General features: G+C 29.9%; 4 protein-coding genes across 7 annotated transcripts; 3 read left to right on the forward strand and 1 right to left on the reverse strand.

The window, feature by feature from the left end:
• Positions 1-3,570: 3,570 nt before the first annotated feature.
• On the forward strand, positions 3,571-6,666 carry LOC126667239 (glucose and ribitol dehydrogenase homolog 2-like). The gene is made up of 4 exons (XM_050360208.2): positions 3,571-3,724; positions 4,988-5,364; positions 5,603-5,961; positions 6,509-6,666. Exons 1-4 carry the CDS (start codon positions 3,599-3,601, stop codon positions 6,529-6,531), a joined length of 885 nt encoding a protein of 294 aa, XP_050216165.2. The 5' UTR covers positions 3,571-3,598; the 3' UTR covers positions 6,532-6,666.
• Positions 6,667-7,298: 632 nt separating this feature from the next.
• LOC126667242 (NADPH-dependent aldehyde reductase 1, chloroplastic-like) lies at positions 7,299-12,697 on the forward strand. The gene is made up of 4 exons (XM_050360211.2): positions 7,299-7,575; positions 11,177-11,553; positions 11,904-12,262; positions 12,488-12,697. The coding sequence occupies exons 1-4, from the start codon at positions 7,450-7,452 to the stop codon at positions 12,508-12,510; spliced, it is 885 nt and encodes a 294-aa protein (XP_050216168.1). The 5' UTR covers positions 7,299-7,449; the 3' UTR covers positions 12,511-12,697.
• Positions 12,698-15,302: 2,605 nt separating this feature from the next.
• Positions 15,303-18,383, forward strand: LOC126670149 (pentatricopeptide repeat-containing protein At4g19440, chloroplastic-like). 3 transcript variants are annotated; one of them, XM_050363820.2, is made up of 3 exons: positions 15,303-17,243; positions 17,370-17,569; positions 17,958-18,383. In XM_050363820.2, the coding sequence occupies exon 1, from the start codon at positions 15,460-15,462 to the stop codon at positions 17,140-17,142; it is 1,683 nt and encodes a 560-aa protein (XP_050219777.1). In that variant the 5' UTR covers positions 15,303-15,459; the 3' UTR covers positions 17,143-17,243; positions 17,370-17,569; positions 17,958-18,383. The 3 variants fall into 3 exon arrangements, with proteins under 3 accessions (XP_050219777.1, XP_050219774.1, XP_050219775.1); XM_050363817.2 differs by having other exon boundaries at positions 17,965-18,383; XM_050363818.2 differs by having other exon boundaries at positions 17,978-18,383.
• Positions 18,384-19,654: 1,271 nt separating this feature from the next.
• Positions 19,655-22,676, reverse strand: LOC126670358 (E3 ubiquitin-protein ligase RHF1A). Of its 2 annotated transcripts, none has more exons than XM_050364064.2 (8): positions 22,311-22,676; positions 21,722-21,768; positions 21,562-21,624; positions 21,309-21,426; positions 20,917-21,221; positions 20,508-20,597; positions 20,070-20,421; positions 19,655-19,944 (listed from the first exon to the last, which is right to left on the reverse strand). In XM_050364064.2, the coding sequence occupies exons 1-8, from the start codon at positions 22,500-22,502 to the stop codon at positions 19,933-19,935; spliced, it is 1,179 nt and encodes a 392-aa protein (XP_050220021.1). In that variant the 5' UTR covers positions 22,503-22,676; the 3' UTR covers positions 19,655-19,932. The 2 variants fall into 2 exon arrangements, with proteins under 2 accessions (XP_050220021.1, XP_050220020.1); XM_050364063.2 differs by having other exon boundaries at positions 20,508-20,609; positions 22,311-22,673.
• Positions 22,677-27,407: the final 4,731 nt, after the last annotated feature.

Below are 27,407 nucleotides of genomic sequence, written 5' to 3' on the forward strand. Positions count from 1 at the left end.
TAATTAGAACACTATTGTTTGATATGTTTCAGATGTTATAAAGGTGGAAATCAAGTAATTCTTTTAAATTTGTAACATTAATTTATAACTACAAATATAGTCCTAATTAGAACACTATTGCATTCCTCCCGGCCAGACATCATATAGTACAATAAAATCGCCTCCTGCTTCGTTCCACAGCGGTGTGGTTTGACGGAAAAAGCTGAGTCGTAAACCAAGTTTATTATGGATTTGGGTTTTACTGCTTTTTTTAATCCAATTTAATTCTACGTTTGAATTATGATTTTGTGATTTATGTTTGCAGGTAATTTAGAAAGTTTGGAGAAATTGAGTGATAATATAATTCTTAATACAAGTAGTATTAGTGTTCCAAAGCAGCAAGAGTCGTCATGATAGGTATATCCCTATCTTTCACCTTACCCACTATGTTTTTGTAGATATAATTTTTACTAGAATAATTATAATATTATATGAGATATTGAAAAGCAGGAAAAAATAAACTATGAATGTAATTTAAAATTACATGCAACCAACTTATTTAATTTAATATTATAATTTATCAATTTATAGATTTTTAATAATAAAAATTCAAATCCGATTAGGAATATAATTAAGACAATAAAAATTAAATTTTCCGGACAATAAATTTGTGATGAACTATTGATAATTGAATACAATACTAATTATAATAGATTATTTTAATATTTAATTATTTTTATTTTTATTTAATTATTTAAAATTCTAATTAAAATAAATTATTAATTTAAATATATTTGATATTTTCTTTTTATATTTTCTATAAATAAAATAGACAACTCCTATTAACTACTATTTCAACAATTATTTATATTTTATACTTAAATATAATTTATAATTATAAAAATAATCATTAACTAAATATAAATATATTATTTTGACGAGTCACATTATGAGCCACGTGTGAAACACGTAAGGCGACACTAGTTAGAATTAAAACCATAAAAAACTCTTAATTGTTGCTCTATTCGACATAATTTCCTAATGGTTTTGAAATTTTGGTTAGTGTTTGATTATGATAATGAATGTTGATCGGTTGCTTTTTGCTTAATTCTTTTAGGTCAATAATTTTGCAAACAACCACCATTAAAAGTACACATAATTTTATAAACAGAAGCAAAAAAAATTCAGCCAGAGCAATGATTAATAGTGTTGTCAACAACTCTCAAGTCTAACTAATAATTTTTTTAAAAATTGCACATGATCGAATCAAACAAATTAAATCAACACAATAAAAATTAAAGTAATAAACATTTAAAAAGGTCTAACCTTGCAATCAAGCTGAAACGTTGGCTTGTCACTTGTGGGCATTAGGAGATTATTGTTAAATTAACAACACAATATTTCAGATTTAAATTGTTCAATGCACTTATTATATAAGTGTATTTTTAATGCACTTCATATATAACTCAAATTCATAAATGAATTTTAAGAGTTTTTTTTATGGAACACTTTAAGAATTAATCATTATCTTTTTCCATTCATTATATTCGGTTGCCAAATATCTCTATATATCAATCATAAAGTGATATGCTTTTTATAATAGAATTTTGTATTAAATTTTTAGTTAATTTATATTAGAATTAGTTTCCTATCTAAAATATAATTGTTTACACTTTTGATCACTAAAATAATATGATTTGAGTACATAATTTTTCTTGCTGTTTGTATCCATCAATTTCTAATTTAATTTTGATTATATTAATTCTTATGTGCTTTTATGAAGGTTGGGTTTCTACTTCTATTTTTTCGATTAAATAATTTTTCTTACTGTTTGTATTTGAAAACTTTAGTTTCTAATTTAAATCAACAAAGTAATTTTTCTTACTGTTTGTATTTGGATAATGTTCTTAAGTTTTTGATGAAGGTTAGGTTTCTATTTGTATTTTTCCAAAGTAATCTGATAAAATAATTGCTATGTTTATGCTTTTTAATCAAAAGAAATTTTGTTATAAAATGGAACTTTTAACATTTTTAATTATTTTAAAATCATTAATGGTTAATTATTTTGCATGTCCCCCCTTATGTAAATTAAAATATAGCACGTGATTGATACTTGTATGACCATTATATACATTATAATTAATTAAATTATATGACTCGTTGTTTAATTTTAAATACTAGTTTTGCATTACGTGCTATGCACGTGGCTCGTAACGTAACTCGTCAATGCATATATTAGTAAATTTATTATAATTATATCAATTTTATATTTATAATTAATATTAAATTAGTTAAGAATTTTTGTAAAAGTAAATATAATATATTCGGTTATTAATTTTTTTTTCATACTGAATTTATTCTTATTTTGGTTTTATAATAAGTATAATTAAATAATTAACTTAATTTTATTAATAATATCTTTAAAAATAATAAGATAGAAATTTAAATAATAATATATTGATCAAATACAGTATTTTAATTTTGTAGTTCAATCAAACTAAAAGATAGGTATTCCTACAAATTTGGAGACAATTTAGTTATTTTTACATATTAAAAACTAAATTAGAGATAATTTAGCTACCTATTCTAATTAGAACTTTAATTACAATAGTAATTAATTAAATAACTAATTAGTTAATGACTATAAAACCTTTATTTAATAGTAAACTGAAAGGGATTATTCAGTAAATTTGCCTGTCCCCCATCCATCCGTGCTTTTATATATAGTATAGATTAATTAAATTATTAAATATAATAGCTATCAATAAATTTTATAAAAATTGATGCTATAATGTATGAGTATTAAGTAATTAGTCAATTACAAAAAAAAATAGTTTTGTTGTGTTTGAGAAGGAACTGTTGTTGTAGCTTTAGGATTCTCTTAGGTGAAAACCCTACCATATTTCGTTTGTCAAAATAAGACTCCTATTTAAATTTGAACTTACAGTCCTATTCGAATCACTATAACTGTAATTGAACTTTTTTTAAATTTGATTTTTATCAATTGGTTAGATAACTTTTATTAGAATTAAACTTGTATTTAATTTTGTAAATCTTTTAATTATTGAAGGCCATTATTGTAAATTTGTCTCCCCTTTCCCACATATAAGATAGTTATAGATAGATAGTATAGATATAGATAGATATAGATAAATGTAATTTTCCAACACACCGGAAAATATCGGATACGTCGGGCCGGAGGAAAACTGGAGCCGCCGGAAAGATGTAGAGCCGACCTTGCAAAATCACCATTCGTACGAGATAAAACCGTATAGGGTGGATAAAATCTATGTAAATTAAACCAACAAAACAGGAAAAAAGAAACTAATAATATATGAACATGTTCCAAGATGTACACTGTAAAGTGGGAACTCTGTACACTGCTATTCTTAATACGTTGGAAAGGAACTAGCAGTAGTGACGCAAGAGAATGAGTTCAATTTCAGTAATTATTGTTTCATACGCTTTTTAATTCATCAATCCTAACTCACAATTTTATTCCATTTCAATTCAGAAAACTCTTTTGCATCAATATAAATTAGTTAATCCATCTCTACTGAATTACACAATTCAAATTTTGCAGTTGCATTTCTGGTATTTCCAGTTTGCGGCGGAGGAAATGGCAACCGAACCTGGCTACAGATTTCCACCGCAGACTCAAGACAAGCAGCCGGGAAAAGAATATGTGATGCACCCTCTTCCTCAGTTCATTAATCCCCATTATAAGCCCTCTAACAAGCTCCATGTAAACTACTCTTCTTTTAAGTTTAAGGTTCTTATTTTAGTTAAATAATGTGTTCATAGTAATGGGTTCTAGTTCAACTAGTATATAAGCACTTGGATAATATTGAATTATTTTTATTATAAAATCTAAAGCTATTTTAGTTTTAAATTTAGAAGGCCTAATGTCTTAAAAAACCCCGACCTTTTATCCCCTTCTCAATCATACCCTGACGTTGAAAATTTGTCAATTTTACCCTATTTTGCATTTTTGTGTTTCAATTGTACCCTGAAAAATTAAATTAACGTCTTTTGCGTTTGGAAATTTGTTTAAAACATTCTCCATGTCTCGCATATATTGATTGTATATTTTTAAAATTTATTTAAATTTAGTTAAATTAATTAAGAATTTAAATTAGTGTTAATTTGATTATAGTTTTTAAGTTAGTTTTTAAAAATAAAAGACTTATTTGTACTTTTTTGAATAAAAAAGAATTTAATTTCATGTTTAGACTTAATTCATTGAATGATTTCATCATTTAAGTAAAAAAATTAACAAAAATTAAAATATTGGGGTACAATTGAAAACGGAAAATTCAAAAGTGGGTAAAATTGACAAATTTTCAACTTTGGAGTGGAATTGAAAAAAAGTTTAAAGGTGAGGGGTTTTTGAGTGATTAGGCCAATTTAGAATTATCTTTTGCACAAAGGACGAATATATAATTTAAAACTCTCCATACATTGGTATATGTGCCAAATAATTTAATATATATAATTTTGATTCTTTAGATAAATACTTTTTTCCTCCCATAAAAATAGGTCAAATTTTCTTTGAGCGTTCTAAATATAGACCAAATTTCTATTTTAATTTAGTCAATCAAATTGAAATACCAACTTTATCCTTCATTAATTCAAATATTTTTTTTAATCATCATTAATTATCACTTAATTCAACATAAAAATTAATAAAAAAACTTAGTTTTTTAAAATTTATTTATAATCTTAAAAAACAATTAGTGTTTTCAAAATATCTAATTAAACTATATAAAATATCTAGATAGTTAAATTAAGGGTATAATGGAAAATTAATTATAACATACTAATTTAACTTCTACTTCTAATTAATTTTTGCGCAAATCTAATTTTGCCTATCTTTGTGAGATGTGGGAGTATATCTCTAAAAAGTCAGTAGTTTAATTTTACAAATTGGGACAAATTATATTCAAATATTAATTCAATTAAAATTTATGTGATAGTAGATTAATGGCATACTGTGAAAATATGGCAGGGAAAAGTAGCTCTAGTGACAGGAGGTGACTCAGGAATAGGAAGAGCTGTATCATATTTGTTTACAATAGAAGGTGCAGCTGTGGCATTTACATATGTGAAAGTCCAGGAGGACAAAGACAAAGATTATATCCTCAACATTTTAAAAGAGGTGAAGCCTGAAGGAGTAAAAGACCCCATTGCAATTCATACCGATGTCGGTTTCGAAGAAAATTGCAAACATGTTGTTGATCGAGTGATGAGAGAATACGGGAGGATTGATATTCTGGTTAATAATGCCGCGGAACAAATCTTCACTCCTACAATTCAAGATATTACTCAGTGTAGACTTGAAAGGGTGTTTAGAACCAACATCTTTTCTCATTTCTTCATGTCCAAGTAAGTAATGAACATCAGAATCTTAATTAAAGAAGAGCAGAAATTTTTCCGAACGATATATTATAGTCTATTTAAAAACAATCTAATAGTGGTGATTTAATATGGAATAACACGTCACTGGACATATAGTTACAATAATGACATTAAATAAGGATTTTGATCTTGGTGTTACATGATCTAAGTTCACATTTTGGTAGGACTGATTCCTCTCGTCGATCTTTCCGAATCAAACGCGCAGGTACGCGTTACAGCATATGAAAGAAGGAAGCTGCATTATCAACACCACATCTGTGGTAGCCTATGCTGGATATGCAGAATTGTTAGACTACAGCTCCACCAAAGGAGCCATAGTAACTTTTACGAGGAGTCTAGCCCTGAACCTCATCAACCGAGGCATTCGTGTCAATGCAGTTGCGCCGGGTCCAGTGTGGACACCGTTACAACCATCATGTTTTCCTGCTGAAATAATAGCACAATTTGGAAGTGAAGTGCCGATGGACAGAGCAGGACAACCATATGAGATTGCTCCTTCTTTTCTGTTTTTGGCTTCCAATGATTGTTCCTCTTATGTCACTGGCCAAGTTGTGCATCCTAATGGTATGTAATTGTTCTAAAATCTTATACAATATCAATGGTTAATGTTGTGTGATTGCTTAAAATTAGTCTTTCACACTTCGCTTATCATTGTTTTATTTTTTATATTCTATATAATTCGACTTTAATTTTTTTCAACAACTATATTGTCACCTATGAAAACTATGTGACACAACTTTTTCATTGCCCTAATTATAGAATTATTATATTAACTTCATGTTTTGAAAAATAAAAATTGTTTTATCAACATATAAAAAAATTAAACGATGATAATCGAAATATAGAAAGCGTATAGTTTAGAGATCAAGAAATTTACTCCGCAATTTCAAAGGAATAAATATAATAAAATCAAAAATAGTATAATTGTATTTATTTTATATAAATATAAATTTTTAATATTTAGAAGTGTTTTTATTTTCCAAAGTCTGAAAGGTAATTTTATTGTTATTATTATTATTATTATTATTATTATTATTATATTTGCCAGATTTGTTTTTTGCATGTATATTTTACTTACAAAATATGTGCTCTTCTTTGGTATTGAGCGCAGGGGGTAAGATTGTCAATACGTAATTGTGCAAGCAGCAGTTCATAATCTGAGAAAGGAATTTCTACATCAGATGCAATACAGTCATCATGAATATACCTGTTAATTTTAAACTATAGAATAAAGAAAGGTCATGAAGTGAATAAAAATCTCCTTCTAAAATACGGATATATAATTCATAAGAAAAAATATGAATATATATATATGTGTGTGTTGATTGTTTTTTGTTTATAAATTGTAATATATAAAAGTCTCTACTTATAAAAAAAAAAAATGTACATGTGCACAACGACATTATATATATTATAATTTTTAAATTTTATCAGTTTAATTTATTATTATTTTTATTTTGTTAAACTTTTTAAAAGTTTATGTAACACAATTGTATATATTAAATAGGCTAATTTTATATAAATAAATATACAATATTACATTATGTCAGCTCTAAATTATACCATTGATATGTCAGTAGAAAATAAAAAGGCGATATACCAAATAGATAAAATCTTAAAATTACAATATACTAAATAATAAATTAAAAATTATAGTTAGATAAATTTATTTTATTTGAATTAAGATTTAATGTAATTATCAATGAGCTATACTTCAAACGGGAGCGCGAGACAGCAATTTATTAGGTCGTGAAATCAATCTCTCCCACGAGCACTCCCCTCCCTCTTAATTATACAAAAAAAAATGTAATTCATTAACATCTGTAGATGTAAGTTATTGGAGACTATGAACGGACACGTACGAAAGAAGCGTGGCAATCATAACAGAGTTTAGACACATGGCTCATGAACTAACAGCTTTTGCATCAACATATATCCATCTCGACTGAATTCACAATTCAGAAGTTTGAATTTTTGGAATTGCATTTGATTTTGGCGGTGGATTAAGTTTACAAGTAAATAAAACTAAGGTTTCAGTTAGCGGCGGAGGAAATGGCAACCGAGCGTGGCTACCGATTTCCGGCACAGAGTCAAGACACGCAGCCAGGCAAAGAATATCTGATGCATCCTCTTCCTCAGTTCATTAATCCCCATTACAACCCTTCTAACAAGCTACAAGTAAACTGCTTTTCTTCTCTTAAGTGCTTTTTTTTTTTATGAATATCGTAAGTGCTTTTTATTTATCATAAATTTTAGTTAAAGTTTTTTTTGAAGAATTGGAATTTATATTAACATGGTGAAAAAAATACTACAATCTTTTAAAAAATCGAATATGATATAAAAACCCCAATAAAGAAATGAGTTAATTACGTATACAATCACGACATTTAAATTGATACACGAAAAAAAAAACATAATTTTTAAAACGTGGCAATCGCAAACATAACTTTCTATTTATTTTCAAATTAATCATTGGGAGTGTCTTTGCTGACATGGCAGGACACGTGACATACCCATCGGATTTACAAGTTAACGACCTTTTTCCGAAAATATACCAATGATGAATTTGAAAATAAACGAAAAGTTTGTCTGTGATTGATACGTTTTAAAAGTTATGTAATGTAAAGATCGTGATTTTATATGTAATTAACCCTAAAAAATACATGATTTTTAACTATTTTATGGAACATCTAATTATACATTCGCTTAGCAAGAATTGGAAAACTATAATAAGTGAACGCTATTAAATTTAATAATTTTAATTGTCTCTTACGATTTAATTTTTCTTATGATACAAACATTATAATAGGATTTTTGCTTGATGTGTGCCTATGGGCCTTTTTAAATTACAAATTTGTGCCTGTTTCAAAATTATTCCCAATTTAGTGCCTGGGACCATGCAATCCGCGATATAAAATCGCGGATTGCATGGTGATCCGCGATTTTAAATCGCGGATGGGGTTAATCAGAAATTAACCCCTGTTTAGTGCAATCTGCGATTGTACATTGCGGATTGGTTGCAAAATTATAACAAAAATTATCCTTGGTTTGGCGGTATACTGACTTGATATCTATTTTGCCTTGAAAGTTGAAAGGGTTATAGGTTCAACTCCACTTGATAATAAATTAATAACCATTTATTTTTTTAGTCCTCTTTCTTTAATAATAACTAAAAGTTATACTTGCTATTGTATTAATCACTTTTTTTCTGATAAAAATTAAAACTAATTATTTTTCACTTTCTTTAAAAGATTATAAAAAAATTAAATGAAATTTATTTTATGGTCCTAATTTTAAATTAATAAATACACAATTTATTAATTTTAATTTAGTTTATGCCCTAATCTAACCTCAATTTAATTGATGTTTCTATAAAATTGAAAAAAATTAATATTTAACATTTAAAATCAATTTGATGTTTTTCTAAAATTGATATAAAATTATAAAATTAATTTTTGACATCTAAATTCAATTTGATGCTTTTATAAAATTGATACAAAATTATAAATTTAATATTTGACATTTAGAATCAATTTGATGTTTTTATAAAATTAATTTTAAATTTTAAATTAGGACCGTGAAATGAATTTAGTTTGATTTTTTATAAATTTTTTTCTTTAATTAAAAAAATTATTAATATAACATAAATAGTTTTTATTTATATATTACTTAAAAAAAGTGAAAAATAGTTAGTTTTAGCTTTCATTAGGGAAAAAAAACGTAATAAATACAAAACCAAGTATTTTAGCTTTTATTAAAAAAAAGATTAAAAAAATAAATGATTGTTAATTTGTTATATAGTGGACTCGAACTTGTGACCCTTCCAAGACAAAAAAAAATCATTCAAGGTATTCAACCACCAAACCACCTATAGTTTCAATCACTTTCTGCAACTGTTTTTATTTATAAGCAATCCGCAATATACAATTGCGGATTGCTGTCGATTATGTTGATTAACAAATTAATCAACATAATTAACCCCATCCGCGATTTAAGATCGCGGATCACCACGCAATCCGCGATTTTATATCGCGGATTGCGTGGTCCAAGACACTAAATTAGGAATAATTTTAAAATAGGCACAAATTTGTAATTTGAAAAGCCTTATAGGCACAGATCAAGCAAAAACTCCATTATAATATAGCCACTGTAATTCATGGTCATGTTACACCTGAAAAGTAATGAATAATATAATGAATAATGAATAATAATGAATAATGAACATTAGAAGGAAAAATGAATAAATCATGAGAACCGTTAAAATATAATTATTGAGATTGAAAGTTGTGTACACTTGAAAGTTTGATCCAGTTGGGCAAATTCTAATGATATGTGTATGAGGTTGAGGGTTCGACCTTCAACACTCACGGGCAGTGTGCCTACTTAAAAAATATCTAACATTAACTCCCGCTAACAATTAGAGTAGACTATCTTTGACAAAAAAAAAAGTGCTAATAACAATATTGATTAGCATTGTCTAATAAAAATTTGAGTTAATAGAATTTCTCTTGAACATATAAACATAAATAAAATAATATATGTATGTTTTGGGTAACCTTTTAATGGTTAAAAAGGCCCTAATCGATGACTGTATTAACAGCTCTCATCATTATTTTAGAATAGTTCTTTTAATTTGTTAAAGAATCATTCATCTATGTAATTTTCATTTTCATCAATAAAAGTTTTAGCTTTTGTTAAAAAAAAATTGTCGATTTGATTCATCATCTTTTATCTTTGTAAAATATATCCACATCATGTTTAAAAATGATGGGTAGCAATATTATACATCCACGTGTAAATTTTTCCTACTCTTGGGACACTAGTTAGCAAAAAAAGCATGAATATTTAATTTTCATTTTTCATCGTAGTATATTTGGCATGAATATTTTAATTTTTATTATTCGAAAAGATGATAGATTAAACTGATTAATTTTTAAATCACGATATATTTTGCAAATAAAGCTTAGTTGTGAATAGATAAATATATTTTTCTATTACTGATAACACCCAGTTTATTTACAGATAAACTGAAGATAAACAAATCGAAATAAAATCACATATTTTTCAAGAAAAACCAAAGTGAGCTGACGTAGCGGAAGCAAATATAAGTAACTGGCGTAGCGGAACTAGACATTCAAATGACCGTTGATTCAAAAAAATATCAAATACGTGAAAAAAAACGCTCTTTAATAAATGGTCTAGCGTCCAAAACTCTAAATCCTAATTAAACCCTAAAAACAATTAATAATTAGGACTTATCTGAACATTTTGAAAGCTGAAAGACTTGTTTTTATTTTCTAAATAGAAAAAAAACATGATATAACCTTTCTATTTAGTTATTTTAAACATTTTCATCATTAGATTAATAAATCGTCAATTCTATCCTTGTTCGGGGTAGAGGTGAAACATGAAAAGTAAAAAAAAAAATATACAATTGAATCTTTTCTTAAGTCAGGTGTAAACAAAAAAGGGTTTCAAGTGGGTGTATTTTAAGTAATTAGGCTTTAAATTTATTATCATATTTTGTAAATTGAAAAACTTGAGTATTTTAAAGAATTTATTGAAAATGCTCTTATAAACAAAATATAAATTAATATTCTCCTAACTATACTTTAATTTTCATTTTATATCACTTGATCAAATAACTGCTTTCAATATAAGTTGATCAAAAATATTGAACATTTTTAGATTAAGAAAAAAAAAGAAATTTGTTAGCATATAATCAACAATCTTAAATGTATGTGATAGAAGATTAATGGTATAATGGGAAATATGGCAGGGAAAAGTAGCTCTAGTGACAGGCGGTGATTCAGGAATAGGAAGAGCTGTATCATATTTGTTTACAATAGAAGGTGCAACTGTGGCATTTACATATGTGAAAGGCCAGGAGGACAAAGACAAAGATCATATCCTCAACATTTTAAAAGAGGTCAAGCCAGAAGGAGCAAAAGACCCTATTGCCATTCATACCGATGTTGGCTTCGAAGAAAATTGCGAGAAGGTTGTTGATCGAGTGATCAGCGAATACGGGAAGATTGATATTCTGGTTAATAATGCTGCGGAACAATATTCATCTCCTACAATTCAAGATATTACTCAGCATAGGCTTGAGAGGGTGTTTAGGACCAACATCTTTTCTCATTTCTACATGTCCAGGTAAATAATGAGCCAACCCTAACACATTACAGAAGTAATAGGCGCGTTCGATCATTTAAAGTCTATATGGTCAAATTAACATCATACATATATTAATTCTCAGAGTACAAGGAATATTTACTCTCGCCCCTTCGTATACCCTAGTAAGGAATATCTATCTCAAGCAATATTTGAAAGTTCAACAAACTTGCCATAGTGCCATTAAATCAGAATTTCGCTCTCGCCGTTTCATGATCTCTAATCAATATTCTAGAATATTGATTGATATATATTGATTGGTTAATTGGATCAAGTCCGCATTTTGGTGAGTACTAATTTCTTTAATCGATCTTTCCAAATGAAATGTGCAGGTACGCGTTACAACATATGAAAGAAGGAAGTTGCATTATCAACACCACATCTGTGGCAGCCTATTCTGGAAATGCAGAAATGTTAGACTACAGTTCCACCAAAGGAGCCATAGTATCTTTTACCAGGAGTTTAGCCCTGAACCTTGTTGCCCGAGGCATTCGTGTGAATGCGGTTGCACCAGGTCCCGTGTGGACACCTCTCCAACCAGCATCAATGTCTGCTGAAAAAATCGCACAATTCGGAAGTGGAACGCCAATGGACAGAGCAGGACAACCATTTGAGATCGCACCTTCTTTTGTCTTCTTGGCTTCCCATGACTGTTCTTCTTATATCACCGGCCAAGTTGTCCATCCTAATGGTATGTGTTTTCCAAACCTAAGCGAAATGATTTTAGATACTCATAACTTTAACCGTTTGGACAAGTATATTTATAAAAGACTTAATAGTCTGTTCCGTTAATATGAATTGAAAGAACTACATATTAACATGTCTAATTCGACGTGAACTGTTTGCGTAGATTTATTTTTATCTTGCATGTATATTTACTTACAAAATGTGTGCTCATCTCTAGTACTGCTCGCAGGGGGTATGATTGTCAACGCATAATTGTGCAAGCAGCAGTGTATAATCTGATAAAAGCAATTCTACATCAGATGCATTACAGTCTTGTTTTCCTCTGTATTGTAGTTGATAAATAAGGGGAAATTAGCTATGTTTTTGTTTATTGATTTACTTATCAAAGTTATCCATTGAATAATTGTACTACTAACAGTCTTACAATAGAAAGTAATGATTGTCCAATCTTTTTGTTCAAATTTATTAGTGTGGAAATTGAATTTTATATGAAACGTAGATTATAAAATAGTTGAAAATAAAATAATTTTTTTTGAATGATACAATAAGAAAGAATTGATGTTTGGAAGTTATGGAACAAAGAAAATGGTTAATTTGTACTACTTGTTCTTGAATTATCGTTAATTTCTCTAAATCTGTTTCTAACTTTGATTAGTATCCCAAATTATTTTTAAGCTTTATTTGATAATTTAGATGTCCATTGTTATTTTTATATGATATGACGCGCAAACCATGAAGTTCTACATGAACATCTAAAATATTAATTATCGGCACTCAATCCCATGTAGTAATTTTAGGCGAACAAAGGGTCAATTCACCCCCTCAACTTGGCACCAAATATCAAATAAGTCATTTTCGAGCATTTTGGATCAAACAGACCCACAACTTGCGTTTTTCGGTCAAAAAAGCCCCTCCCCATTCTCAGCTCGGCAAGTGAACTACACTCTCCCTACAAAAATGAAAAAAGCCTTGAAACACCCTTGATATTTTATTTATTTCTTCAATTAATCCTTAATATTTTCTAAATTTCAATTATAACTTTATAATTTTAAAAATTTAATAATTAATTTATTTTTTAATAAAATATAAAGAACCCCTTTTTACCTTTTTACCTTCTTCTTCATCCTTCCTTTTTCTTCTTCTTCCCTCCTTCTTCCTTTCTATCTCCATCCTTCTTTCCTTCCTACCACCTACTTCCGGCACCCACCACTATCGACCTCCACCTACCTCACCACCCTCCGCCTCCACCTTCTCAGGCGAGGAGTTGTTGCTCCTCGCCTGAGGAGCAGCAGATCTTCTCGTTAGAGCAGATCTGCCGTTTCAGGCGAGGAGCAGCAGCTCCTCGTTGGAGCTGCTGCTCCTCGTTGCTCCTCCAACGTGGAGGAGCTGTTGCTCCTCCACGTTGGAGGAGCAGATATGCTCCTAGGGAGCAGATCTGCTTCTCCGACGTGGAGAAGCAGATCTGCTCCCGATGAGCAAATCTGTTGCTCCTCCGGTGAGGAGCAGAAGAGCGGTTTCCGGTGGAATGGCGGTTTTCGGTGGGAGTTAATGGCGGCGGCGGCGGTTTTCTGATGATTAGTTTAGGTGTTTAATTAGAATAATTAGATTTAGTTAGAATTTTAATTATATTTAATTAGTATTAATTATAATTAATTATAATTAAAATATAAAATTATTTCATCTCACTCTCTTTTTTATGTCAGAGGGGCGTTTTTGATCTGAAAATACAAGTTGCGGGTTTTTTTGATACGAAAACGTAAGTTGTGGGTCTGTTTGTACTAAAAACGTCCAAAATGACTCATTTGATATTCGTTGCCAAGTTGAGGGGGTGAATTGACCCTTTGTTCAATTTTAGGCATTCATATAGAATTCTAATTAGCACGTTATATTTAGGGAGGGATGTGCATTTGGTTTTTTGGTTTGGTTTGGAAGTAAAAGTATCAAAACCGATCGTTTTTTAAGAATTTGAAAACTACTCGAAACTTTGACAAAAAAATTGGTTAGGTTCGGTTCGATTTTTTATTTTACCAAAATAAAAAAATGATACTTCTTTTTTTAAAAAAATGTACTCATAAAAAAATTAAAAAAAAAATAAAAAAAAAGAGAAAAATTAAATTTAAAAGTCAAATTTAAGTCAAATTGTAACATTTTATATACTATACTAGTTAAATATGAAATAAAATAGTATTATTTTATAAAATAAATAATTTTAAAAAATTAAATATGTCAGTTTTTTGGTTTTCTAAAATTTAAAATCGAACCGAACCGGAATATATGAAAATTCATAATTTAAAAACCGAATTGTCTATATTTGGTTCTTTTTTTCCGTTTTTGAACACCTAGTTACATCATCACAGTTGATAAAAGTATAGTCTGGATACGATAGGAACAATCAAATAATTATTCATAAAGAGCTTATGGATATAGTTAAAGTTGGAATTAAAATTTAATGATTGTTAGATGTTATTTTTAGCATAAAATAAGATAAACTATGATATATAGCATACATATTGAATTTTACTCTATTGCAAAATACTAAATTAAATGCTCTATATATAATTTTATGATAAGTGATTATCATTGTTGATTATAAATAAATTTAGAGCATCTCCACTCTAGTGTCAAAAATACATCACAATGTTATAATTTAGCATTTAGTATAAAAAACACATCTTTATTGCACTTTTATTTCATGTGCTAAATTTAATATATGCTAAATTTTGTGCCAAATTTGTTAGAAAATTTAGCATTTTCCAAATTTTTTTTATCTAAATTATTTACAGATTTACCATCAATAATGATAATCACTTATAAAATTATAAATTTAGCATTTAGTTTAGCATTTTGCAATGGAGTGAATTTTAATAATATGTGCTATATATAGCATTTTATCTTATTTTATGCTAAAAATAGTATAAAAAATACAATATGCAATGGAGATTTAAAAAAAATTGACATATGCTAAATTTTCTAATAAATTTGACATAAAGATTAGCATATGATATTACTTTGGTTAAGCAGCTCAAGATATGTGGGCTTTTCATGTTGGCTTAATTCTGTAACCGGCCCAAACTGTATCTCTCTCCAATTCCGTCCGCCTCACAAAGCTCCACCCTAATTTCTCCGCTTTCCTACCGGCATTAACTCCATCGTCGATGCAACGGATTTCATTTTTTTCATTTGAGTTTTTCATTTCGCTGTATGCAATTTATCATGAATTTAAGAGGCATTTCAGCTATCAAATCAAATTTCTGTACCCGTCCATTAATTCTCCGTTTAAATTGCACGCCGTCACTCCATCGCCAGAATCAAACACTCCCACAAATACAGAACCAGCAGGAACAAGAACCTCCGAGTCAGAATCAAATCAACTCGGTTTTTTCTATTCTCTCTAACTCATTTCTCAACTCAACCCAAACTGAAAAACTTTTACTCCAATTATCTTCTCAGGATTTTGATTATTGTTTTCTTGCAGTTTTATCAAACCCTAATAAGAAAAATCTGGACCCAATTACTGCTCTGGATTTCTTTCGTTTTGCTTCTAAGAATTGTAATTTTCATTTCACTGTACGTTCTTGTTGCCTTTTAATTCGATTGCTGCTTACTTCTAATCGTTTATCATGTGCACGATCACGTTTGATTCGTTTGATTGATGGGCGGTTACCCGTTTTATATGAGAATAATTTGCAGAGGAGACATTTTGAGATTGGTGCGGTAATTTCTGATTTGGGTTTAGTTTTTGAACCGGTTGGTAATGTTAGATTAGTGGATTTATTGATACATGTTTATAGTACAGAGTTTAAGCATCTGGGTTTTGGTGTTACTGTTGAATTGTTTAGTTTACTAGGGGATAAGGGTTTGTTTCCGTCTCCTAAGATTTGCAATTTATTGTTGAGTTCTTTAATTAAAGATAATGAGATTAAGTTGAGCTATCGAGTGTTTGATGTTATGCGGAATGGTGGTCTTACGTTGGATGTTTACTTGTTTACTACTATGATTAATGCCTTTTGTGTTGGAGGTAGAGTGGAGGATGCGATCGGTTTGTTTCGTGAAATGGAAAAAACGGGCGTTGCTCCGAATGTTATTAGTTATACTAATATTATACATGGGTTATGTAATAGTGGGAGAATAGAGGAGGCGTTTCAGTTTAAAGAGAAGATGGTGAAAGGGAAAGTGAAAGCAAATCTTGTAACTTATAGTGTTCTTCTTAAGAGTTTAATTAAATTGAAAAGATTTGATGAAGCTAATGGTATGCTGAAGGAAATGTGTGACCGAGGTTTTTCGCCGAACAAAGTTGTGTATAGCACATTAATCGATGGATATTGTAAAGCGAATAAAGTTGAGGAGGCTGAGAAGCTGTTCGCAGAGATGGTTTCTATGAAAATAGAGCTAGATTCCGTTGTTTACAATACACTTATCCGAGCTTACTGTAAAATTGGGAATGTGATGGAAGCCTTTAGACTTCGGGATGACATGAGAAGTAGAGGCATTCCACAAACATTTGTTACGTATTCTTCTCTTATACATGGATCTTCTAACAGTGGCTTTGTTGACCGTGCAAATGAACTTCTTGATGAAATGCGAAAGGAGGGATTGTTACCGAATGTTTTTTGCTATACCGCCCTTATTGGTGGTTACTGTAAGCTAGGGCAGATGCATGAAGTCGAGAATGTTCTGAACGAAATGTCTTTGAACAGTGTATCTCCTAATAAAATTACCTACACTGTAATGATAATGGGATATTGCAAATTGGGAAACATGAAAGAAGCAGTTAAGCTTCTGAATGAGATGAATCAAAAAGGAATTGTCCCGGATGATATAACTTATGATGTCATCAAAACTGGGTTTCTCAAAGAAGGTGAAATAAGCTTTTCAAGTTCATGATTTATGTCTGCCAAGAAACTTTTGCAGCAAGTTACCTCTCGTATAGTGCACGTAAAGAGGTTGATTCTCTGTGAAGCCTCTTGTTTTTCTTATTGATTTATGTAAGTAGCTAAACTCATTTGTTTTTCTGTGGTCTTCACATGTGTCAATTATTCTGATCTTGAAATCCTCTATTTCAAGCTAACACTAAGTTTTTTGTTTTGTTCATTATGGCAATTGAATTGCAGTGTTGCAAAATACATAGTTTATTTCATACGAGCAACATGAGCTCGTGTCTACGAAACAGGGAGGTTTATTTATAGAGCAAGGTAAAAATTAAGTATTCATCTGCCGAGTAAACCATACCACTGTACCACCCAAGGCTTCAGTTCCGTTGATTTCAAGGTCTACTCTCTAACGTCAAGAATTGACAAGTCGACATGATAAGGTAGGTATAATATGTCGCAGTTTCATCATGAGTGTATGTTATATGATGTGGGTTTGTTCATTGTTGTTGTTTTTCATGAGTGTATTTTATATGATGTGGGTTTGTTGTAGTTTTTCATTATTTAGAATTATGTCTACTGGAAATGCACACATGCCACCAGTTGCCTGTAAGAATAATTTATGAACTCCGGTATGAACTCCGTAATAAGTCTTTAAACGTATGATTTAGTGACCATCATATCTCTGGCATTTTACTTTAGTTGGTCGAATAACATTAATCACTTATTATCGGTCTTTATTGAATTTTCTGTCAATTGAATAGAATATGTATTGATTATTGGTTTTTGATGCTGATCATTTTTTCTTTTGTTGGAAATTAACTAATGGAGATAATAGACATGCCTTGCAGGGAAAGATGGCACCGACCACAGGTCTATGGACTCTTGAAGAACTGCACTTTTGCTGAGTTCGTCTTGACTAGGTGAACAAATTCGACAGACAATTTTATGTTTATCTTCTTTACTCATATTAATTTTTCCACCATTCAAATTTTCGCCATCGCGGGCATTGTTTTGTGTACATGAAAGAAGGGGGTAGCATTAATTCCACAAATGAAGCCGGTGCTTTACTCGCTTAGGTACATAGATTTTTCTCTGAGTTTCAGAGCTGCCCTTGGATACATATAGAGTCTTAGCTTCTGGCGGTACTCTTTGAGTCATCAAATAATTGTACATCCATCAGATTATTTCCTTATGAAACACTTGATTCTGGTAGAAATGGAATTATTCTAAAATTGTTTCATCCACTTAAAATTATTTTTATTGTGTGGAAAAAACAACGGAAGAATTGAAAATGGCACATGCTGCTTGTCATCGTAACCTTAAATCATGGCATAACTATTTGGATTCCTGTACAGTACTAACGATTGAATCTATACTAAAAAGGCTTATTTTGGATCCTTGCACTATCAATTACAAATACTTTGAGTCCCTCCATTTATTGTCATTATAGATGAACTCGATGTGTTTTCTTCAATGGAAATGGACGAAATGACTTAATTTGGATGAAATTGATAGAGTGAGGGCCCAATGCGGATGTTTTCTAGTACATGATCCTTAAAAACGTGATAGTGTGTAGGTATCCATATATGCATTACGCCTTAAATCATTCTTCAAGATTGGAGGCAGAGGAATCTGCCCAGTAACCGATAAATTATGATTCATAACTGGTGGGGAAGGAGAGTTGATTTTCGCTCGTAACTGTTCTGCTCACTACCATCTTTAGTATTTCTCAAAAGAAAAAGGACAAAATACTTACAGCTGTGTTTAAATTATAATCCATTATTTTTATTTAAAAATTAATCTCATATATATAAAAGCACGGATGGGGGGGGGGGACAGGCAAATTTACGGAATAACCCTTTTTAATCTATATTAAATAACGGTTTTATAGTCATTAATAAATTAATTATAATAATTAATTACTAAAAAATTATTATATTTAGAGTTTTAGTTAAAATAAAATTGTATCATGATAGAGGAATATTAATTGAGTATAGAAAAAATAGCTAATCTTTTTCAAATTAATAGGAATATCAATCTTTTAGTTTGACTACACTAGCAACACAATTAATATTATCCAAATCTTTGTTAGTTATGTGTAAATTTACAAAAAAAAATTAATTTGATTTTTTTAATTTTGTTTTAAAATGATAATACATGAATTGACGAGCCACGTTACGAGCCACGTGCGTAGCACGCAAAGCGAGACTAGTTAGCAAAAACAACTGGTAATTTGTGCGCGCCAATGATAATTTCTTTTATGTTAAATCAAATTGACATGATAGTTAGCAAATCTAATATTTATTTTTGATCTTACTAATTCTCCATTTAATTAGTTTAATATACTCTTAAAAAATAAACACTAATTGAAGAAAATATAATTCCATACACTAAAATAATAAATTCATAAAAATTGACTAAATCCACAGCAATTATGAGATTATTTCTTAGAAATAACAATAAAAGTGCAATCTAGGGAGCAAACTGGCAGATGTAGTAATTAATTAGTAAGGTAAAAAAATAAATAAGCAGAAGAAGCATCTACTCTCACATTAAAGAAGAATTATGCAACGTTACTTATTCATTCACCAAAGAAGCTAACAAAAAAAAAACTAGAACTCCTTGACATTTTAACAGAAGTTACTTCGTTTGCTAGACATTTTATACTGTGCATATAAATATGCAATGCAGGACGCAAACCAACAGGTGAATTGATTCCAGACTACGTCGCTTGCATCACTTGCCTCCTCGTAGAAGATCACTTAAAATTGCAGTTTAGTAGCCCGGTTTGACCCATATAGCATCAGCAATCTCTCTGTGATAAGAGAAAAAAATGAGAGAAGATTAAAACATTCCGCAAAACATCGTTCAGTTAAGAAAGAGACATAACTATCCGTTATGCTACTGAAACGTGTGTTATGAATGGTCCAGTTTCTCAACCTGTATATGGTGAACTTCAGTCGCCCTGGTAACATGTGAAGGTGAATCCAACCTTGCAACACTTGCTGTTTCCTCGTTGAATCTGTCAGCTGTCTGAGCACTAATGTTTTCATGCATGTTTTTTCCCATTACAGAGATGTTGGATGGTGTTCCTGCCCTACAGCCCGAAACAGGAGAGGAAGCTCCGTTTCTTTTTGGGGTAAGATCTAAACGCTCAATCATTCGTGTGACACCAGCAATTCCTGCACTCATCTCTCGCTGCACCCCTTTGCTGAGCTCCTTAACTGAATTATTACGTGCAGCTATCTTCTCTTTTATATCTCGAGTACTTTTAGAGATGGATTCCTTGTACCTGCACCAGCACAGCAATAAATTTTAGATTAGGAGGAAGAAAATCAGCCCTGAACATACCAACTTGGCAACTTTATGCACATCTACCTGGCTGAAGCAGCAACCAATTTTGATTTGATAGAATCTGAGAAAGATGACCCCCGGGTTGGTGTTTGTGGTGCATCATGTGATTGCAGTCTGAATAAAACCCTGAATTATGAATCACCAAGAAATAAGGTGGAAAACTATGCATACAGAGAGTGATTATCGAGACAACACTGCAAGTGGAAGCTACTCCACTATACTTATGTTTAAAAACAGAGGCCCGATGATGCCACCAGGATTGAGAAAATCAGAAGCATTTAGCTATCTTACAGTAAGAAAGAAAATAAGCTGCAGTTATTTCATTTTCAAGACTAACAGCACTTGTGAGCACAATATGAATTACAAGAACAAAAACTGATCCTACCGGGCTGCAATGATATGTAAATCATGACTTGCAAATTTAGGGTCATACCTCGGTTTGGAAGGAATATCTCTGCTGACCGCAGTGTCCAAAGATGGCAGAGGTTGCGATGCCATGAGAGGAGTTCCTGAATTACACCCTGATATGTCTTGATATTCTACTTGAAACTCCGCAGAGGCCTGCGTTTGCTGAGCACTATGAGCATTCACAGGCGAGGGAAAGATGAGACCCTGAGAGGGATCCCGTGTAGAAGATATTTGCCTCTCCCTTCTGCGAAAATTATGAGCTCTGCTAGCAACAGCAGCTAGATGCTGCATAACACGCTCGTCGAAATCAGAGTCATCCGAGAAGGAATCCTAAAAATTTCCATGTCACTTTCGGTAAACAACTTTATAAGCCAAACAAAATCTCAATGTGATTTCAAAAAAAAATCAACAAAAAACCTGTTCTACATCTAAATCCTCATGAACATGAGCTAGACTTGAGGAAGTAGCAGCAGCAGAAGATGAGTTCCTTGACCTTAAACGCCTCTCAGTCTCAACAGCAGCTAGAAGTTCTTGGCTACAAAGTAGAAGCAATAATACGAAAATTAGTCAAATTAGTTTTCTAGTATTATCAGCACAAAGCTCCACAAGCATGTCCGTGTCAGCTTAAATTCCAAAAATGCACATTAGACGAAAAATAAAAGATGATTACCAGCCAGGCTCCTTTAGGGAAAGAAGCTGCCAACATATTGGACACTCTTTGCTTCTCTGTGACCTAAACAAAGAAACAGATCAATTAAAAAAAATGGATGGATTTAACATAAATACTACAACAATTCACTATTATAATATTGAGTGATCTTGAGGCTTACCATTCAAGAATACATTGAAGATGATACTCATGTTTGCAGCTGGTGACCTGCAATAGTAAGAAACAAAGTAAGAATACGCAAGCTTGACTCTACTAATGCAATCACTCAACAAAAGAAACTATATTATATCGGATCAGCGACAAGCAAGGAAAAAATACAAAACATCACAAAAACACCATAAAGTAGTACATAAAACTAAAATAAGATAATATTATCATGCTCTAACAAGAGATAATCTAGTACATCAAAATAAATAAAACAAGAAGTTTTCACATTATAAACAGTTCAATTTCATAGCATTCATCGATTTGTTCTCGCAACGAAATTTCAATTATAATCAACAATGAGTCAATGACCTTTGGATCAAGTAATCAAAACCACATTCAAACCAATCCAAACACTAAATTCAGCAGACATTTAATAAATAAAAAAATAGCAACAGTGTAGAATTACAGTTAACTGTAACATTGATTAGTGAATAAACTAACTCGCCGATCAGTAAAAAAATAGGCACAAAATCAACATTAAATGCACACGATCAACAATAAGTAAAAAACTATAAAACTATAAGCTGAAGAAGTGATCGTACGGTGGAAGGATTAAGAGAAGTAAACGGTTCGAGGCAAATACTGCAATTATCATCAAAACAGTAGTCAAGAGCAGCTTCTGAGGAAGAACAACCGCCGCTTCCGCCGGCAGCAGCAAGAGGAGCAGCTGAAACTGAAGCCGCCGGAAAAATCGGGCAGTCAGTTACCGATGAAGAGGAAAAAGTGACCGACATGATCGATCCTTAGACTGAGTCTAGAGAGTGAAAATCCAACAAAGGAAGAGAAATTTGTGAATGTGAATGAAGAAATTAAACCCTAAAAGACAAAATAAAAAAGTGAAGTGAATGGTCAAAAGAAACGAATATTATAAAAGAGAAAACCAAGGAGTGGGAAAATCCGATTCAGACGGTTTCTTTTGATGGAATCAGAGTTTTTTCGATTCTTTTCCTTCTTAGTCCCTTTATTTTATCTTATTTCGAAATTCGCCCCCGCCACTTGAATTTGCTTGTGATTATCGTCTTTTTCGTCATTCTATTGTCGTTTTTGCTAGTGGCTTTGCCTTGTCGTTTTCCTTCCTTCTATAAAATCATTTTCTCTAAAAAGAATATTGGATAAAAAATTATTGCAAAATATTCGATTTCAATAGCATAATAAAGATATTGTTATAAATTTGTGTAATTATATAAAGAAAATAAAAAATCAAATTAGACTTGTGAGTCTATTTAATTCGGAAATTAGCTCGAGCCAGTCGAATTTGATTTGAATGACATCGAATCTATTTCAAATATTTTACTATTCAAATAGATCGCGAGTTGACTTAACTCAATTACCTTCCATTATAATTAAATGGTAAGTCCAATACAAAATTTTAGAATTTTACATATTTTTCTTATAATTTTAATTTTCTAATAACTGTAATTTTATTTAATTAGATTCCTAGATTTTTAATTTTATTGTCGATAACTTTTTATATAATTAAAGTTTTGACTGTGCAATACAAAATGAAAATATATATTAATTTAACTTAATTTAAAATCTTTTATTTACACTCAGAATAAAAAGGTATAAAAAATTGAACGTGGTCATCATTCAATGAATTTGAAAAAATTTATTTTAAAATCCGGAGTGATCTTATATTTTATTAAAAGTGTATTTTAAAATCCGGCGTGATCTTTTATTCTATTTAAGGTGCATTTTCTAATTGAGTATTTAGTAATGAATTTTCACTATTTATGACTAAGTTGGTGATGCAATGATAAATTTGAATATTTACCTTCAATCAAATTCATTTAATTACTACTAGTTTCGCATTACGTGCTATGCACGTGACTCGTAACGTAACTTGTTAATGAACATATTAGTAAATTTATTATAATTATATTAATTTTTTATTTATAATTAATATTAAATTAATTAAGAATTTTTGTAAAAGTAAATATAATATATTCGGTTATTAAAAAATTTGTAGTTCAATCAAACTAAAAGATAGGTATTCCTACTAATTTGGAGACAATTTAGTTATATTTTACATACTAAAGACTAAATTAGAGATAATTTAGCTACTCATTCTAATTAAGACTTTAATTATAATAGTAATTGATTAAATAACCAATTAGTTAATGACAATAAAACCTTTATTTAGTATTAAATTGAAAAGGATTATTCAGTAAATTTGCCTGTCCCCCCATCCGTACTTTTATATATAGTATAGATAAGGTGAAGGGGAAATTTGTACTATCCAACAAAAAAATATTAAATTGTTATTCGAAAATAAATTAGTTTGCAAAGAATATTTGATTGTTTCTTTTAACTCCATTTTATCCTTTTAACAGAAGAATTAGGATCAATTTGTCAGTATAAATTGGGGTAATCTACACAAATCCCTCAAAAGTGACCTCTTCTTATGTTTTTACCTCAGAAATTTTTTTTTAGCAGAAATCTCCCAATTAAATAGAAAAGTTTTCACCAATCACCCATACCCCAAAATAAACTAATTTTACAATGAAATAGGACAAGTTTGCCCCTTCTATGCTAAAACAGATGATAGAGGAATAAAACTTAGAAAATAAAACTTTGGCGATGAATAGTCAGGTGATTCAATTTTTGTTGATGTACGATCGGCGGAAGTTCAGCAGCAGTCCGGCGGCCGGAGGTCCGACGAGATCCGTTTTAAGCGTGTCTTCAGATTTCACGTCATCTTCTTCCTTCTCATTCTGGATTTCACTTTCAAAATAAAAAATTTGTTTTGCAAATGTGAAGATGATTGATTCAAAATTTGAACCAAATGAAACATTAAAAGAAATTGAAATCCGAGAAATTGAATTGCAGCTGTGATATAAAGTAAAAGGAAACTAACTTTTTTGAAGGTGGTTGGCATTGATTTGGATTTTTGTTGTTGCTGCAGAAATCATGATATAGAAAATAATGGCATTAATTTGGTTCCCCTCAGGTTAGGAAAGTTAAGAGTCATATAAACAATAGAGTTGTATAACAGTGGAGCTTTTTTGAATGATGATTGCCTTAGTTATGGTGATGAAGATGAGAAGGACAAGAAAGAGATGATGATGCAGTGTTAACGTTATGGTGAAGGTTGAGTTTGTTGAAATTTGAGTTTAAATACAAAAATTTATTTTAATAGTACACAATTAAGCGAGTGGAGGCAAGTACTTGGTTTCATAGTACAAGCAGAAATAATTTCAAAAGCAACTAAAAATTTCTCATTATTGTAAGGCAAATTTGATCTTTTTTCCTCTCTGTTATATGTTTATGTTATGTTTTTGTTCCTGCTTATAGAAATCAAGATATAAATTATTGTATCTATATTTTCATTATTGGGTGAATGCACTTGTAAATAATGAGTTTTCTATTTAAGCAAGATTTGGTTTAGTTGTCTTCAACTTTTTGCTTACAAGGTTGCCAATCTTCTTAATACATTTGTATTATCTTCTTCTAGGTGATCTTTATAATATGATTAAGAGAAATCTTTTGATTGATGTTTTTGTAGAATACAAGAAGTAGTTGTTATCGGGATATGAGAGTGTGATAATGGGCGTCTGGTTTATATAGAGAAGGTTTTGGTGTGTAAGAATGGTGGTCTATATTGTCTGAAAAAGAATGATATACTTGTTGAGTTTTAACCGTGGAGACTTTCTTACAAAAACTTAATTAATCAATTATGGAAGTTGAAATTTTGAATGAATAGTAGTCTTTATCTTACGTTGCATTTGCGCCATACACACGTAACAATTCTGTTTTGCTTATGTTTATTATTTTTGTTAGTAACTCCAAAAATCACCCAAACATTCTGCATGTGGTATTATTTCAGGTTCACATAAGGTACACATCAGGTTGCTTTTCAGTTTTATAAACTGTCAATTACATTTCACTTAAAAATATTCAATTTTTATAATAACTATATCGCAAAATTCTCTATATATAAAATTTCAGATAAAATTGTAAAGAGCAGCAAGACAAATTTTGTAAAAAATTAAATTGAGCTAGTTCAGTGTATACGGGTTCAAATCAGGTTCACATCAGGTTGATTTTTGGTTTTATAGACTGTTAAATACATTTTACTTAAAAGAGATATTCAATTTGTATTTACACAAAATCTCAAAATTTTATTTATATAAAATGTCAGTTAAAATTATAAAGTGTAGTAAGACAAATTTTATAAAAAAATAAATTAGGATAAATCAGTTGATATAGGTTCATATCAGGTTTACATCAGGTTGATTTGCGGTTTTATAGACTATCAAATACATTTCATTTAAAAGAACTATTCAATTTGTATTACACCAAATCTCAAAAAAATTTCTATTTAAAATGTCATTTAAGATTGTAAAGAGCAGTAAGAAAAATTTAATTAAAAATTGAATTAAAGTAGTTCAGTTGATATAGGTTCACATTAGGTTAATTTTCAATTTTATAATTGTCAAATACATTTCACTTAAAAGAGATATTTAATTAGTATATTACATTAAATTTCAAAATTCTATTGATATAAAATATCATTAAGATTGTAATGAGTAATAAGATAAATTTGATTAAAATTTGAATTAAAGTAGTTCAGTTATATAAGTTAACATTAGGTTCATATCAGGTTGATTTTCAGTTTTATAGACTATAAAATACATTTCAATTAAAAGGGATACTCAATTTATGTATATAAAATGTCATTTAAGATTGTAAAGAGTAGTAAGACAAATTTGATTAAAAATTGAATTAAAGTAGTTCAGTTAATATAGGTCACATCAGGTTCATATCAGGTTGATTTTCGGTTTTATAATATGTCAAATACATTTAATTTAAAAAAGATATTCAATTAGTATATTATATACTAAATCTCAAAACTCTCTTTATATAAAATGTCATTTGAAATTGTAAAGAATAGTAAGACAAATTTAATTTTGAATTAAAATAATTCAGTTGATATAGGTTCACATCAGGTTCGTATCAGGTCGATTTTCAGTTTTATAAACTATCATATACATTTCAATTAAATTATTCAATTCTATGATAAAAATAAAGGAGCTGTAAAAGCCAGTTGGAATAAAAATTAAAACCCGTCAAATTCATAAAACCATAGAAAAAAAATGTCATAACAGAAAAAAGTTATGCTAAAAAGCATACATGTACTTAACAGGAAGATGAAATCAGGTGACAAAGATATAGAAAGGGTACAATTTCATAACCCAAACTTCACAAAACTAAAGCATTGATGAAAGAAATAAAACCCACTTATCAATATATCATTAAGATTCAAATTAAGCTTTATTAAGCTAATAAAGGTTACAACTTCTCTTACTCCAGAATTGATAAAAATCACAATAAAAGAAATCATCTTTTCTTCATGTTGTCAGCAATCAAACACAAATGTATATAAAATTGTAAAAAAATTGAGACAGACCATGAGAAGAAGAGTTGTTATTACAATTAGACAAAATACGAATAAAGGATCAATTCACCCCCTCAACTTGGCACGAAATATCAAATGAATCATTTTGGACGCTTTGGATCAAACAGACCCGCAACTTGCGTTTTTCGCTCAAATCAGCCCCTCTGATACAAAAACACACAAAAAAGAGAGTGGATCTGCCTAATTTCAAAATTTAATCCTAATTAATAATAATTTAATA

The sequence above is a fragment of the Mercurialis annua genome, linkage group LG2, assembly GCF_937616625.2.
Source record: "Mercurialis annua linkage group LG2, ddMerAnnu1.2, whole genome shotgun sequence".
NCBI lineage: Eukaryota > Viridiplantae > Streptophyta > Magnoliopsida > Malpighiales > Euphorbiaceae > Mercurialis > Mercurialis annua.